The sequence below is a fragment of the Tasmannia lanceolata genome, unplaced genomic scaffold, assembly GCF_043159265.1.
Source record: "Tasmannia lanceolata isolate RefF3 unplaced genomic scaffold, GAP_Taslan_0.1 ptg000008l, whole genome shotgun sequence".
NCBI classification, from domain to species: domain Eukaryota; kingdom Viridiplantae; phylum Streptophyta; class Magnoliopsida; order Canellales; family Winteraceae; genus Tasmannia; species Tasmannia lanceolata.
The window spans coordinates 36,422,824-36,440,124 of record NW_027518685.1 but is presented as its reverse complement, the minus strand read 5'-3'; the positions used below and the strand labels follow the sequence as shown (position 1 = coordinate 36,440,124).

The window sequence follows — 17,301 nt, the reverse complement described above, 5'->3', positions numbered from 1 at the left end:
GTTGGCAGACTTCGTGGCCGAGTGCACCATCCACCAGCAAAGCATCGAATCTGAGGCTGCCCAAAACCCGGTTGTAGAGAAGGTAACTACAACTGGGGAACGAACAGAAGCAGAGACTGAACTAGTGAGAACATAAACCATCCCCATACCGGCAGAACATAATTCGTCGTCCAACCAACAACTCTCGGAAGTGTATGTGGACAGATCTTCAAACAAGGCTGGTTGTGGAGAGGGTTTGATTCTCACTGGGCCCGACAACTTTGTTCTGGATTACACGCTAAGGTTCGGATTCCGCGCATCCAATAATGAGGCAGAATATGAGGCTCTCATCGCCGGAATGAACCTAGCAGCCCAGACCAGCGCTCGAAGGCTGAAGGCGTATTGCGACTCCCAGCTAGTCACAAACCAGATCTAAGGAATCTATGAGGCCCGCGACGAGCGCATGATCAAGTATCTCTCTAAGGTCCGCCAGCCGTCCAGTAAGTTCAGAAGCTTCGAGGTCATCAGAATCCCTAGAACTGAAAATACAAAAGCGGATGTGCTGTCTAAGCTGGCAGCATCCGGTGACACCACTCTTGGGAGTATATGTATCGAATTTCTGAAGAAATCCGGTATCGAAAGTGAGGTCGTGGAAGTGATGCAGTTCGAACACGAGCCGTGCTGGATAGACGACATCATTGATTACCTGCGTAGCGGAAAGCTTCCCGAAGCAAAGAAGGAAGCCCGCAAAGTGATACAGAGAGCAGCCAGGTTTTCCCTAGATGGTGAAAGCCTGTGCAAAAGGTCGTACACCCTTCTGTACCTCAAATGCCTCCGGCCAAGCAATGCCGCATACACCCTGCAAGAGACGAACGAAGGGATTTGCGAAGAACACCTGGGGGGCAAGGCCTTGGCTATCAAAGTACTGCTGAGAGGCCTGTACTGACCAACCTTGAGGCAAGACGCTCTAAACCTGGTCAAAAGGTGCGAGAGATGCCAAAAGTTCTCTCCCACCATTCATCAATCGGCTGTATCCATGGCCCCGATCATCAGTCCACTTCCTTTCACAGTATGGGAGATGGACATCTTGAGCCCTTTTCCCCCAACCTCCGGAAGACGTGAGTTCGTCATGGTGGCCATTAACTATTTTACCAAGTGGGTGGAGGCCGAACCCCTAGCCCAGATCACGGAGCAAAACGTGCAGACCTTCTTCTGGAAGCCGGTCGTTTGCAGATTCGGGATACCCCGCATCTTGATAACGGACAACGGCAGACAGTTCGACTGTCAGAACTTTCGTAGATTCTACTCTGACCTAAAGATCGAACAAAGATTTACTTCTGTGGCGCACCCTCAGACGAATGGGCAAACTGAAGTAACGAACAGAATCTTACTACAGGGGATCAAAAAGAGGCTGGACGAGAAGGCAGGCCGATGGGCAGACGAACTTTATCACGTCCTATGGGCGTATCGTACCACCCCGCGCACCGCGATAGGGGAATCGCCATTCAACTTGGCCTTCGGAACTGAGGCCGTAATACCCATCGATGTTGGCGTCCCGTCTCCAAGAGTCATCAACTTCAATGAGCAGAGCATGGGCTCCGCGCAAACCTTGACTTGCTAGAGGAAGCCCGGGAAGAATCCCGAATCAGGTTCGCAGCCTACAAACAGAAAATGTCCAACTATCACGACCTAAAGATACGCCCAAAAGAATTCCTAGCAGGGGAGTTAGTCCTGAGAAAGGCTGCTATCTCCCAACCGAAGAAGGTAGGCAAACTCTCCCCGACCTGGGAGGGGCCGTACCGAGTGAAAGAGATAATTCTCCCGGGGAATTACAAGCTGGAGACAATTGGGGAGCACCTACTACCCCACGCCTGGAATTCAAAGAACCTCCGAAAATACTATCAATAGCTGGCCACTTGGCGCGAAACCCAATGCCGTTGTAAGTACGCTCGAATGTGAATGATAAAGAGGATACTGTTTCTTTGTAAATTTTCGAGCACTCCATCTCAGAAACCCAGTTCACTAAAACTTGGGTACTCGCTGCTTGGTTCTCCCCGGTTCGTATCCACAAAGACCGGGAGCGCACTCCTGGTCAGGAACGGGCCCGGGCAGAAAAACCAAACCGTCTCAGAAACCCAATTCACTAAAACTTGGGTACTGTAGACACCCCATTTTGACCAGACCCAAGTTTGCGTTGTCTGTGCGAGTCTCGTCAAATCAGTGAGTTGGGGTCCCAAATTGCACCCTGAGCTAGCTTAGGGTCCCACTGAGGTCCCTGTGAAATTTCGTCAAGATCCGACCACGTTTGCCTAGCGAACGAGCTAAGTGTAGACACCCCATTTTGATTGGACCCAAGTTTGCTGTGCTTGGGCGAAGCCCCATCTAATCACCAAGTTAGGATCCCGAATTGCACCCTAAGCTAGGTTAGGGTCCCCCATAGGTCCCCGTAAAATTTCATCAAGATCCGAGCTGATTTGTCAAATAAGACGAGCCGGGAGAGGGTGCATAGTACAAATCCAAAGGGGGGTGAATTATCTGAAGAATGGGATATCCAGTTGAAGAGGGGGGTGAGTTATCCTGTGATGGTCACGCCCAGGCCGAATAAGACAAAAATGGCGGGCGCGACTCATCCATTTTTGTGCGCCCATCAAATGGGGGTGCGGATATCAACAGGTTATTTTAACATATAAAAAAAAAATCAAAAAATCAAAACGAAAGGGGGAGGGGAGGAGCTCATTGGTAAAAGACAAAAAAAGATAGAGAGAGAGAGCTTCTCCTCCGGCAACGGTGCCGGAGCTCCGATCGGATCGGCCACCACCTCATCTTTGCCTCCATCCTATTTCTGCAACCCAACTCCTCCGACCACATCCCACCGGAGCCGCCCATATTTTCCCTCATCACCACCTCCGATCGAGCTTTCACCCAATCACAACCACCAACAGCCACCACCTCCATTGATTCCGGCAAGCTTGCCGGAATCCGATCACCACCGTCGAACCATCTCCACCTTCTCCTTCATTTTCCCCTTTTCTCCTCTGCAAAACCCAAACCACCACTATTCGGCCATTTCCAGCCCTACCACCATCTCCTCCACCCCACTTCCAACTTCTTCTTCTTCATTTTATTTTATTTTATTTTTTTTTAAAAAAAAGAAAAAAAAAAAAAAAGAAGGAGAGATCTGCAGAGAGAAAAGAGAGAGAGAGAGAAGGATCTTCTTCTCCGACAGAAATTTCGTCGGAGTCCGATCATCACCACCTCCGACCGGCTGTGCCGGAATCCGGCCCCAACTCCGGCCACCCTTACGCTCAGGTATTTTCATTTTTTATGTTTACTTATTTATTTATTTTTAATTTTTTTTTTTTTTTGTCGTTTCATCATTGCATGTTTGACTGTTCGTTGATTATTAATATTAAATTATCGAGAATAGTAACAGCTGTTTGAATAGTAATAGGATTAAATTTTTATTTTCGTGAATAGTAAAGGTTGCGTGAACAGTACCAGGTCGATTAATATTATTAAATTATTATTTTCGTCGATTAATATTATTAAATTATTATTTTTGTCGGTGAGTAATTATTGTTTTTTTGACCGTAATGATTATTTTATTTAAATTATTATTTTTGTCGGTTATTAATATTATTAAATTATTAATTTTTTTGACCGAGATGATTACTATTAATTAAGTATTATTATTTTTCTTTCGGTGGAATATTTAATTGTTATTTCTTTTCCAATTACCGAGGGACCCGCTGATGTGGGACCCGCTGATGTGGGGCCCGCTGATGTGGGACCGCTTGTGTGGGGCCCGCTTGTGTGGGGCCCGCCGATGTGAGACCCGCCGATGTGGGACCCGCTTGTGTGGGACCCGCTTGTGTGGGACCCGCCGATGTGGGACCCGCTTGTGTGGGACCCGCTTGTGTGGGACCCGCTGATGTGGGACCCGCTTGTGTGGGGCCTGTTTGTGTGGGGCCCGCCGATGTATGAATAGTACTTGGTAGGTCCTACTGTGAATAGTAGTTTTGAATAGTAGTTTTGAATAGTAGTTTTGAATAGTAGTTTTGAATAGTAGCTTTGAATAGTAGCTTTGAATAGTAGCTTTGAATAGTAGCTTTGAATAGTAGCTTTGAATAGTACTTATAAATAGTAATTATGAATAGTATTTTTGAATAGTAATCTTGTATAGTAATTATAAATAGTAATTATAACAGTCTTCAGCACAGGAGTCAGTCCTTCAGTCAGTCCAGGAGTTTTTCCTATCATCATAGGGGTTAGGATTCTGTCCATCCTCTCATCAAGTCGTGATCTTTACCCGCTCCGGCAAGGTATAGGATGCTGTCCAACCCTTGCCGAGTTATTTTCCTGTTCGTTCCCCCGCAAAGTATAGGATGATGTCCAACCTTTGCGGGATTCCAGAAGTCTCCCTACCCTTATGATGATAGGATTTTATTCTCTGGTGTCAAAAAAACAATAAAAACATTTCAAAAATACTTGAAAACAACAAAAACATTCCAAAAAACAATTCAAAATCCAAAAACATTTTAAAAATCAAAATTTCAAAAAATCTTGAGTCATGTGCAGAGTAGTTAGGAATTCAGTCCGAACTACGTTGGCTTGATCCCTTTCAACAGGGTACGTAGTGCAGCTTAGGATCCACATCCCAGGTCCAGCCAAACCTTTAAAAATAAACATTTCAAATATTCCAAAAAAATACAAAAAAACTTCAAAACCTTTTCAAAAAAGATCTTCCCCTAGAGTTAGGAGTCTGTCCTAGATATTTAGGGTGTTTTAGAGTTAGGAGTCGGTCCTGATTTGTATTGATATGGTGTGTCCTGTCGTGTGAGTGTCCCTAGAGTTAGGAGGCCTCAAGTCGATCGGTTAGACATTTAGTCGAACCGATGGCTAGACTAGGAAGCATATAGTCAACCCATGGTTTTCCTTAGAATGCACAGCCTAGATACACATAGGATATAGGGCCCACCTGCATTAGCTTAAGGCTAATCAACTTGCATTAGTTAGGGCATATAGAGTCCTAAAAATTACAATCCACTTGAATTTAAGCAATCGCACAAAAAGCTTTAAACATCAGTCGAGTCTAGTGGATCGAGTCTAGGATAGCGGTCCTAGAGTTTTAGGCATCGTAGTTTAGAATAGGGCACCGAACTACGTTGGCTCTGATTCTTCCCGAGGCCGGGATACGTAGTGCAGCTAGGATGGATGGCCATCCTGGTCCGAGTCAAGTATTGCATTAGAGTCTAGGGTTTGTCGTGTCGGGTCGTGTGTCGAGTCGTGTTGTGTTGTGTGTTTTGCTGTGTTTTCTTATTTTTATGTACAGATCCTATACCTTTAGCTGTAACATGCATGTGCTTGTCCACCAGAACTTAGACACCAATCAGGCATGTCACTCATAACCTAGCTATTCTTAGGCGACATATCTTTCATTTCTTTTGTGTGTGCTTCTTATTCATCTCCGAGACATGCATGATTAGCTAGACGTTATCTCGGAGATATTCGTTCTCATTTCGCATGATTTTCGCCCAAAACTCTTCAAAATTAATAATAAATGGCATAAGAGACCAGGTGCTAGCACTTGGGCGAATTGGGGGCGCCTAATCCCTTCCCCATTCGTCATCAGGCACGAACCCTATTTTATATCTCTGGTTATCCGTTGCAACAGAGCACAGCATGGGATCCAGGGCCCACTTCCTTGGATGGCGACTCTTCTTTGTTTAAGGTACGCCTCGAATCTGGGCTAGTCCCCGAATCGAGAGGTATCTCACTTTACATCGCCGCTCATGCTGTGAGGGGCACTCTTTCGAGAGTTCCTTGGTGGGGCTCTCCTTCACGTGGACGATCTAGAGAGACTCGCGCGGGGGCCCGTCCTCCACGCCCGTCCCGGATCTGGTTCCACAGACTGGCGACTCTGCTGGGGATTCTTTGAAACATTGCCTAACTCTGTAAAAATGCCATTTTTAATTAATTTTGAGGAAATTTGGGTCAAAACCAAGTTAAATGGGAACTTTATCGTTAGAAATCCAGGGGCACCAAGTAGGTGCGTAACTAAAACAAGGGATTCACACACTGCACATCATACATTGTCATATTCTTTATTTCTTTCATTATTTTCATTATTGGCCTCAGGGAATAGATATGACGCGTACCAGTTGGGAACCGTTGTATCTATTTCCGAGCTATGCGCCGGAGCTGCAGCCGTAGACACTGGGTGTGCTGGTGTTCTACAGCAGCCGATGAGCAATGAACATACTCTGTATAATGCTGGGTGTGCTGGCGTTATACATCAAGGGTATGGTCATAGGCATAGTACCCTGCAGAAATGCCTGGGCCCTACTTTCATTTCATTATATTATGTATATATATTAGTTGCTCCCTTTAGAACCAAAATTAGGGAACCCTTGCTAGGACACTATATATATGTACTCATATAGGACGAACATATGTTGCTTACACATGTGAAGCCTAGAGTTAGGAGCCTTGTCCGATTTGTAGACTAGGGTAGCTCACCTTGTGTGGCTACAACGCGGTCCTAGTACACTCATCAGTCTGTCACGAGTCGAGACCTCTTTGGCTCCGCTAGATCAGGTTAGGGCCGGTGCCCCTGGTTAGGATGTATATATATGTATACATATTTGTTATTAGATTAGGGTTTACTTCCTAGTTAGGTTTCCTTCTAATCTAATCAATTTTTCCCCATCTATCCATTCTGTGGATTATCATCAGATTCTTGGCTCTTTTAGTCATGATCTGTCTTCCGTGAGCTTGATCATTTGATTGATCCTGATCAGACCGTGTTCCACATGTCGATTGTGAGTCTATCTTGCCATTATCATTATCGGAGTGTGTGTTCTTGCTGAGAACCCTGCTTTATCTTGACCATGACGGCATACTCTTCATGTTTAGTTGCTGAGACCCTCCTAGTATAGCCGTCATGCTGCCAATTTTTTTTAGAACCCTTGAGCGTAATCATTATCCTTTTGGGTTCATTGACAAACCATGTGCTTACCTTACCACATCTCCTGGTATAGCCGTTATGCTGCCGAATTTTCTCCAAATACCTTGAGTGTGGTCATCATCCTTTTAGGCTTGTTGACAAACCATGTACTTGTCGTACCACATCTTCATGCACAACCGTTAAGCTGTCGGATTTTGATCCAAGGGAAGGATGTGTTGGCGCTGCCTTTTGTCTCAACTTGCACATTACATTGCTATGGGATTAATTCTCATTGAGCCTAGTGTTTATGATGTCCATGACAGGAGTCTTAGTCACTCGTCTACCATCAACCCCAAAAAAGCTTTCATCTCTAAACTCGCTTGGTCTAGCCCGCTACCTGGTAGACAGGGATTCCCTCATTCTTCTTGAACTCAAATGCTTCTGAGAACCCTGCACATAACCGTGTTGCACCTCCTACACCCACCATGGGAACCACTCTACCCTTTCAACCCTTCATAGATCTCACCACCTTTACCTGTACCACTTATGGGCTGGAAAATGATTAGGAAGGGAAAAGAAAAATGTCAGAGCTTGAACTCCTTGAAAACATTATACCAGAGAAAGCCTTGCCATTGTCAGGTGCTCAAGGACAATTTGAGCTGGATCAACAGAAACCAAAGAGGCCCTCTCTTCTGAGATTCTAACTCCAGGATTGCTCTCTCCAATCATTATCAATGAAGGCACGTTGTCCTTGAACTTTCAGCGCCAATCCGTTGCCTCCGATGAAGTGTCTCATCTTTGAAATTTGTTTGGAAGAATGTATACCAACCCTCCTGTCAAAGTTGGTAAGCCTAACCATGTCAATATCAATTCTACGTACGTTGTGTTTATTGGTCTCTCTCATTGTGAACCAATGTCCAATCTTTTGTTGAATTTGATGGAGAGCCTATCGTGGCGCGTCAAAAATCAATGTATGTACTTCAAACATTCAATGCAACGAACATTTGATTCCAGTGTCGTCATTATTCTTGTATATGTTCACTCTTGGATCTAATGTTAATAAACAAATTAAGACACCCTCCTCAGACGAGGATGCCGATGAAATTCTCCTCGAGATTTGAAAGCTGATCAAACGAGGGGAAGAGCGTCGAGCAAAGCCACTCGAAGATGAAATCGATACCGTGGATAGTGGTATCCAAATCCGAAACTCGGGAAATAAGGATTGGCAAAATCTCCCGAAGAGCGCAAAGAATCGATAAACCTATTAGAGGGTTCAAATAAGTGTTGCTTGGTCCTATGAGGATAAACCAGAAGCATGCCTTGGCACTGTTCGACGTAAGTCACCCTCAGCTTCAGACATCGGGTCGAAAAAGTGAAAAAATTCAAATGAAGAATACCAAACATCAAATGCAGTGAATGAAAAATTGAGAGAAGACTTTCGGACAACAAAGTCATGAGCATAGAGCATGAACCCCAAAAAGAATACTTGGGCTATACATTGCGATGGAATTTCAAGTTAAAGCATTCCAGGCGTAGGGGCATTCCCCACATCCAAGCAAAAAAATAAAAATCAGAATGAACAAAGAAAAATAAGATAGAATCCAGAGAAGAAAGGAGAAGGGAGCATGCCCCGCGTCAACTCCTCAAGAGCATCAGAATCGCAGGAAGCGGAGTCGATAAGTAGATTGAAAATTTCAAAATCTTCAGCATTCAGAGAAGACCCAGAGTCGTAGAATCCCAAATATCAGTGCAAGATCTCAAAGACAAAGTGGGAATTCAATCAGTCTAGCTTGCACAGTGCAGATGAAGTCTTGCCAGGAAATGCCGCTAGACTCCTCAAAAAAAAAAAAAAGTTCAAAGCCATTGAACCTTAGCCATTCAAGAAGCTTGTATGCCAAAACACCAGAAGGCCATCCTTGGACGCCTGCGCTTTAAACGCCAAAAATCCCAAGTTTGAAAAATCCTTTTGCAAACACCTTTGAGCCTCAACAAAATCAAACATTCTTTTCAAACACCCACAAACCAGGGGCATTTCGACCCGAACTACGTCTGACCTGATCCCTTTCTACAGGGTACGTAGGCAACCTGATCCATCCAGGTTCGGTCCACCTTTGGAATAAAAGTCAAATTATTCCCTTTCAACCTTTGAGCTAAAAACCAAATCATTCTGTGCCAAACCCCAGCAAACTACGCGGACCGGATCCTCCATTTTTGGGGTACTTAGGCAACCTGACCAATCCAGGTTCGGTTGAAACTTTGAAATCCAAAGGAAATATCCAACCCTTTTGAACCCAATCCCGCCTAGAAAGTCCTTCTGATGAACAAGCAGAGGTTCAAAGTCAAAAAAAAAAAAAAAACGATGGAGTCTGAAGACCCGCTAGGCTGAAAACCCGAGAGGGCGGTCTAGGCAAAATTTAGGGTCATTCACCCGCTAAGTTGACAACTGAAAAGTCGGCTTAGGCAAAAGTTAGGGTAGCAGGCCCGCTGGATTGAAAACCCGAAAGGGCGAACCAGGCAAAAGTTAGGGCAAGCGGTCCGTCAGATTGAAAACCTGAAAAGGCAATCTGATCAATGGCAATGACTTCCAACAAAAAAGCGAATCATTGAGATGGAGAAACAGCCTTCAACCAGCGTAAAATCTCGGGGTCCAAGTAGTGCCAGCAAGCTTACTTTAACATTCATCTAAACTAGGGGCATTGAAACCGAGCAATCCGAAAGGGATAATAATCATGACATAAACACCGAAAAAGGAGAATAGTGCCTCTTGACACGGTCTTCGAAATACTCTAAAAGTGGCTAAGCCATACCCTTGAAAAATAACACATCAGATCCAAGAGTGAGTCGAAAGCGAGTCGAGTCCTCCGAACAACAAGAATCTTCTTTGACCGAGTCCTTGGAAATCTATTCCTCCTTCATATTTGTGTTCCCTTTCCTTGCAAAGTCCAAACTGTCGGGTGCTAGAAGAATGGGAGCGTGTCCTCCAAATTGCGAAGAAAATTCAGAGTAAATCCTGGTTTAGGTATCAGAAGGGGCGGGAGACATCTTGTTCAAACCTACCCGAGACCTTAAGCCTCCAAAAGTGAGCCATGCGAAAGAAGAGATTTTCAGACTCAGCCATCATGGTTATTGTCCTATTCTCTCCATACAAAAAAAAAAAAAAAAACTTTGCATCCTCAAGCCTTCATGAAACGAAACATCTTTTCTTCAACCATCATTGTCTTGCCTTCTTAAAACTCCTGTCATGGAAACACAATATACTAGGGGCATCTTTTATGACTTGCGTCATAAAAGATGTCAAGCGCACAAAGGCAATCAGTAACAATGTCTCAAGCAAGTAAGGATAAGAGGGGTACAAGCACATCTCAAGCCTAACCTCTAAACTCCTCAGTTGAGTCCTCTCTTCAGAAGAGTCAATTCTCTAAGAAAATCAGTTTCCCAAGCGGAGTCTAGAATTTGCTCGCGCAGCCTTCAATCCCCGGCAAAATCAGAAAAAATGGTCAATATCCAAATCCCTGCAAGTTATCTGAGTCCAATTCTCAGCAAGGAACTCATACTCCCAATTTCCTCGGCAAGAGGCAATCAGTCTAAAAAAAAAAATCATCATTCGAAATCAATCAATTCTCAGCAATATCACTGTCCTTCCAAGGCTCTTCGTGGTTTGTCAGGCAGGCACATCATGGACCCTTGCTCCCTGAATGGCTCTTCGTGATCTGTCCTTTAGGATATATCATGGACCCGCTCTCCATGCTCATTTCATTCATCTCCATTACTTGTTATTCTTGTTGGGCTCTTCGTGGCTTATTGTCATGGACCCCAAATTTCATTCTAGGCTCTTCGTGGCTTATTGCCATGGACCTTAGATTCATTGCGTGGCTCTTCACGGTTTGTTGCCGTGGACCCTCGATTACTTCTTGGCTCTTCATGGTCTACCATTCAGGTATACTACGGACCCATGCTTCCCGATTGGCTCTTCGTGATATGTCCTTCCAGAAATATCATGGACCCACTATTCATAGTCATTCCATTCATATCTTTTACATGTCATTTGTTTCTGCATGTTGGGCTCTTCATGGCTTATTGTCATGGACCCCAAATTCAATGTTTGGCTCTTCACGGAGTATTGCCGTGGACCCTTGATTCCTTTCTGCTGGGCTCTTCATGGTTTCTTGCCATGGACCTTAGATTCATTGCGTGGCTCTTCACGGTTTGTTGCCGTGGACCCTCGATTACTTCTTGGCTCTTCATGGTCTACCATTCAGGTATACTATGGACCCATGCTCCCCGATTGGCTCTTCGTGATATGTCCTTCCAGAAATATCATGGACCCACTATTCATAGTCATTCCATTCATATCTTTTACATGTCATTTGTTTCTGCATGTTGGGCTCTTCATGGCTTATTGTCATGGACCCCAAATTCAATGTTTGGCTCTTCACGGAGTATTGCCGTGGACCCTTGATTCCTTTCTGCTGGGCTCTTCATGGTTTCTTGCCATGGACCTTAGATTCATTGCGTGGCTCTTCACGGTTTGTTGCCGTGGACCCTCGATTACTTCTTGGCTCTTCATGGTCTACCATTCAGGTATACTATGGACCCATGCTCCCCGATTGGCTCTTCGTGATATGTCCTTCCAGAAATATCATGGACCCACTATTCATAGTCATTCCATTCATATCTTTTACATATCATTTGTTTCTGCATGTTGGGCTCTTCATGGCTTATTGTCATGGACCCCAAATTCAATGTTTGGCTCTTCACGGAGTATTGCCGTGGACCCTAAATTCCTTTCTGCTGGGCTCTTCATGGTTTCTTGCCATGGACCCTAGATTCATTGCGTGGCTCTTCACGGCTGGTCACCGTGGACCCTCGATTACTTCTTGGCTCTTCATAGCTTATGGCTATGAACCCTTGATTCTCAGTTTTTCTAATCCATTAATCACTCAATATCTTTCTTGCAAGGTTCTTCGTGGCTTATTACCACGGACCCCGGATTATGGCTTGGCTCTTCGCGGTTTGTTGCCGTGGACCCTCGATTTCTAGTTTCCTAAAAATAAAAAATATAAATAAATTTCGTTCCGCGAGGCTCTTCGTGGCTTACTACCATGGACCCTCGATTCCCGTTTGCTTGGCTCTTCACGGTTCACCACCGTGGACCCTCGTTTTCTGCAAGGCTCTTCATGGCTTATTACCATGGACCCCTGATCAAAATTTTCATTCAACTGTTGTTCTTCCTTGTCTAATTTGGTGAAAAGCTGGACAACAACTCTCTCTAGTTATTTTGTTGTCAAGTCATGGTCCGTCGTTCCACAGTGTGCCGTCACCCAAGTGCGGAGTCAGGAATACCTGTGTGACCGATGTGTTACTCGAGTGTGACCGATGTGTTACTCGAGTTATTTCTCTGGTGGGAGGCTATCTCACCAATATGTTTTGAATGCTGAGTTATGTGTCCCGCCTTTTACCAAATTACTCATAAGTCATGTTGAGTGTTGAATTTCAAAACCAAAATCCATTTTATCCTTGTAAGTATCGTTCTTAGAACCGAAAAATCCCAAAAAAATTTCTTTTGTTTTCGGGTCGATCAAAATGCGTTGTCTGTTCAGCTTTGCCATTCGCGTGTTACACACGCTCTGCCAAAGAGGGGCATCTGTAGACACCCCATTTTGACCAGACCCAAGTTTGCGTTGTCTGTGCGAGTCTCGTCAAATCAGTGAGTTGGGGTCCCAAATTGCACCCTGAGCTAGCTTAGGGTCCCACTGAGGTCCCTGTGAAATTTCGTCAAGATCCGACCACGTTTGCCTAGCGAACGAGCTAAGTGTAGACACCCCATTTTGACTGGACCCAAGTTTGCTGTGCTTGGGCGAAGCCCCATCTAATCACCAAGTTAGGATCCCGAATTGCACCCTAAGCTAGGTTAGGGTCCCCCATAGGTCCCCGTAAAATTTCATCAAGATCCGAGCTGATTTGTCAAATAAGACGAGCCGGGAGAGGGTGCATAGTACAAATCCAAAGGGGGGTGAATTATCTGAAGAATGGGATATCCAGTTGAAGAGGGGGGTGAGTTATCCTGTGATGGTCACGCCCAGGCCGAATAAGACAAAAATGGCGGGCGCGACTCATCCATTTTTGTGCGCCCATCAAATGGGGGTGCGGATATCAACAGGTTATTTTAACATATAAAAAAAAAATCAAAAAATCAAAACGAAAGGGGGAGGGGAGGAGCTCATTGGTAAAAGACAAAAAAAGATAGAGAGAGAGAGCTTCTCCTCCGGCAACGGTGCCGGAGCTCCGATCGGATCGGCCACCACCTCATCTTTGCCTCCATCCTATTTCTGCAACCCAACTCCTCCGACCACATCCCACCGGAGCCGCCCATATTTTCCCTCATCACCACCTCCGATCGAGCTTTCACCCAATCACAACCACCAACAGCCACCACCTCCATTGATTCCGGCAAGCTTGCCGGAATCCGATCACCACCGTCGAACCATCTCCACCTTCTCCTTCATTTTCCCCTTTTCTCCTCTGCAAAACCCAAACCACCACTATTCGGCCATTTCCAGCCCTACCACCATCTCCTCCACCCCACTTCCAACTTCTTCTTCTTCATTTTATTTTATTTTATTTTTTTTTAAAAAAAAGAAAAAAAAAAAAAAAGAAGGAGAGATCTGCAGAGAGAAAAGAGAGAGAGAGAGAAGGATCTTCTTCTCCGACAGAAATTTCGTCGGAGTCCGATCATCACCACCTCCGACCGGCTGTGCCGGAATCCGGCCCCAACTCCGGCCACCCTTACGCTCAGGTATTTTCATTTTTTATGTTTACTTATTTATTTATTTTTAATTTTTTTTTTTTTTTGTCGTTTCATCATTGCATGTTTGACTGTTCGTTGATTATTAATATTAAATTATCGAGAATAGTAACAGCTGTTTGAATAGTAATAGGATTAAATTTTTATTTTCGTGAATAGTAAAGGTTGCGTGAACAGTACCAGGTCGATTAATATTATTAAATTATTATTTTCGTCGATTAATATTATTAAATTATTATTTTTGTCGGTGAGTAATTATTGTTTTTTTGACCGTAATGATTATTTTATTTAAATTATTATTTTTGTCGGTTATTAATATTATTAAATTATTAATTTTTTTGACCGAGATGATTACTATTAATTAAGTATTATTATTTTTCTTTCGGTGGAATATTTAATTGTTATTTCTTTTCCAATTACCGAGGGACCCGCTGATGTGGGACCCGCTGATGTGGGGCCCGCTGATGTGGGACCGCTTGTGTGGGGCCCGCTTGTGTGGGGCCCGCCGATGTGAGACCCGCCGATGTGGGACCCGCTTGTGTGGGACCCGCTTGTGTGGGACCCGCCGATGTGGGACCCGCTTGTGTGGGACCCGCTTGTGTGGGACCCGCTGATGTGGGACCCGCTTGTGTGGGGCCTGTTTGTGTGGGGCCCGCCGATGTATGAATAGTACTTGGTAGGTCCTACTGTGAATAGTAGTTTTGAATAGTAGTTTTGAATAGTAGTTTTGAATAGTAGTTTTGAATAGTAGCTTTGAATAGTAGCTTTGAATAGTAGCTTTGAATAGTAGCTTTGAATAGTAGCTTTGAATAGTACTTATAAATAGTAATTATGAATAGTATTTTTGAATAGTAATCTTGTATAGTAATTATAAATAGTAATTATAACAGTCTTCAGCACAGGAGTCAGTCCTTCAGTCAGTCCAGGAGTTTTTCCTATCATCATAGGGGTTAGGATTCTGTCCATCCTCTCATCAAGTCGTGATCTTTACCCGCTCCGGCAAGGTATAGGATGCTGTCCAACCCTTGCCGAGTTATTTTCCTGTTCGTTCCCCCGCAAAGTATAGGATGATGTCCAACCTTTGCGGGATTCCAGAAGTCTCCCTACCCTTATGATGATAGGATTTTATTCTCTGGTGTCAAAAAAACAATAAAAACATTTCAAAAATACTTGAAAACAACAAAAACATTCCAAAAAACAATTCAAAATCCAAAAACATTTTAAAAATCAAAATTTCAAAAAATCTTGAGTCATGTGCAGAGTAGTTAGGAATTCAGTCCGAACTACGTTGGCTTGATCCCTTTCAACAGGGTACGTAGTGCAGCTTAGGATCCACATCCCAGGTCCAGCCAAACCTTTAAAAATAAACATTTCAAATATTCCAAAAAAATACAAAAAAACTTCAAAACCTTTTCAAAAAAGATCTTCCCCTAGAGTTAGGAGTCTGTCCTAGATATTTAGGGTGTTTTAGAGTTAGGAGTCGGTCCTGATTTGTATTGATATGGTGTGTCCTGTCGTGTGAGTGTCCCTAGAGTTAGGAGGCCTCAAGTCGATCGGTTAGACATTTAGTCGAACCGATGGCTAGACTAGGAAGCATATAGTCAACCCATGGTTTTCCTTAGAATGCACAGCCTAGATACACATAGGATATAGGGCCCACCTGCATTAGCTTAAGGCTAATCAACTTGCATTAGTTAGGGCATATAGAGTCCTAAAAATTACAATCCACTTGAATTTAAGCAATCGCACAAAAAGCTTTAAACATCAGTCGAGTCTAGTGGATCGAGTCTAGGATAGCGGTCCTAGAGTTTTAGGCATCGTAGTTTAGAATAGGGCACCGAACTACGTTGGCTCTGATTCTTCCCGAGGCCGGGATACGTAGTGCAGCTAGGATGGATGGCCATCCTGGTCCGAGTCAAGTATTGCATTAGAGTCTAGGGTTTGTCGTGTCGGGTCGTGTGTCGAGTCGTGTTGTGTTGTGTGTTTTGCTGTGTTTTCTTATTTTTATGTACAGATCCTATACCTTTAGCTGTAACATGCATGTGCTTGTCCACCAGAACTTAGACACCAATCAGGCATGTCACTCATAACCTAGCTATTCTTAGGCGACATATCTTTCATTTCTTTTGTGTGTGCTTCTTATTCATCTCCGAGACATGCATGATTAGCTAGACGTTATCTCGGAGATATTCGTTCTCATTTCGCATGATTTTCGCCCAAAACTCTTCAAAATTAATAATAAATGGCATAAGAGACCAGGTGCTAGCACTTGGGCGAATTGGGGGCGCCTAATCCCTTCCCCATTCGTCATCAGGCACGAACCCTATTTTATATCTCTGGTTATCCGTTGCAACAGAGCACAGCATGGGATCCAGGGCCCACTTCCTTGGATGGCGACTCTTCTTTGTTTAAGGTACGCCTCGAATCTGGGCTAGTCCCCGAATCGAGAGGTATCTCACTTTACATCGCCGCTCATGCTGTGAGGGGCACTCTTTCGAGAGTTCCTTGGTGGGGCTCTCCTTCACGTGGACGATCTAGAGAGACTCGCGCGGGGGCCCGTCCTCCACGCCCGTCCCGGATCTGGTTCCACAGGTACTCGCTGCTTGGTTCGCCCCAGCTCGTCTCCACAAAGACCGGGAGCGCACTCCTGGTCAGGAACGGGCCCGGGCAGAAAAACCAAACCGTCTCAGAAACCCAGTTCACTAAAACTTGGGTACTCGCTGCTTGGTTCGCCCCGTCTCGTCTCCCAAAGACCGGGAGCACACTCCTAGTCAGGAACGGGCCCAGGCAGAAAAACCAAACCGTCTCAGAAACCCAGTTCACTAAAACTTGGGTACTTGCTGCTTGGTTCGCCCCGGCTCGTCTCCACAAAGACCAGGAGCGCACTCCTGGTCAAGAACGAGCCCGGGCAGAAAACGGTCTTTGTGGAGAGCACTCCTGGTCAGGAACAAGCCCGGGCAGAAAACCAAACCGTCTCAGAAACCCAATTCACTAAAACTTGGGTACTCGCTGCTTGGTTCGCCCCGGCTAGTCTCCACAAAGACCGGGAGCGCACTCCTGGTCAGGAACGGGCCCGGGAAGAAAAACCAAACCGTCTCAGAAACCCAGTTCACTAAAACTGGGGTACTCGCTGCTTGGTTCGCCCCTGCTCTTCTCCACAAAGACCGGGAGCGCACTCTTGGTCAGGAACGGGCCCAGGCAAAGGCACACAGTGTTGAGTTAATCGATACTAGGCAAAGGCACACAAGCGAAAACAGTAGACAGCAAAATGTAACTTCTATTCATAAAAAGTTGGGCCTCTAAGGACCATTACAAAAAGTTTGGCCTCTAGGGCCATTACAAAAAGTGGGGCCTCCAAGGGCCATTACAAAGAGAATTTTGAAACAGTGCCAAAATGGGAAAAGTGGTAAGCTCAAGACACCCAGTGACCCCCATCCCCCAGGGAGTCAGATGCTGCAGGGGCGTCCTGCTCGTCATCGTCCCTAGCCACCGGCGGATCAGGAAGGACAATGCCCATCAGAGCGACATTCGGGTTGGATCCCTTGACCTGCTCAAGGCAATCCATGAACCC

At 44.9% G+C, this 17,301-nt stretch overlaps 1 protein-coding gene across 1 annotated transcript; it reads left to right on the top strand.

The window, feature by feature from the left end:
• Nucleotides 1–442: 442 nt before the first annotated feature.
• LOC143882931 (uncharacterized) lies at nt 443–925 on the top strand. Its single transcript, XM_077386311.1, has one exon. It carries the CDS (start codon nt 443–445, stop codon nt 923–925), a length of 483 nt encoding a protein of 160 aa, XP_077242426.1.
• Nucleotides 926–17,301: the final 16,376 nt, after the last annotated feature.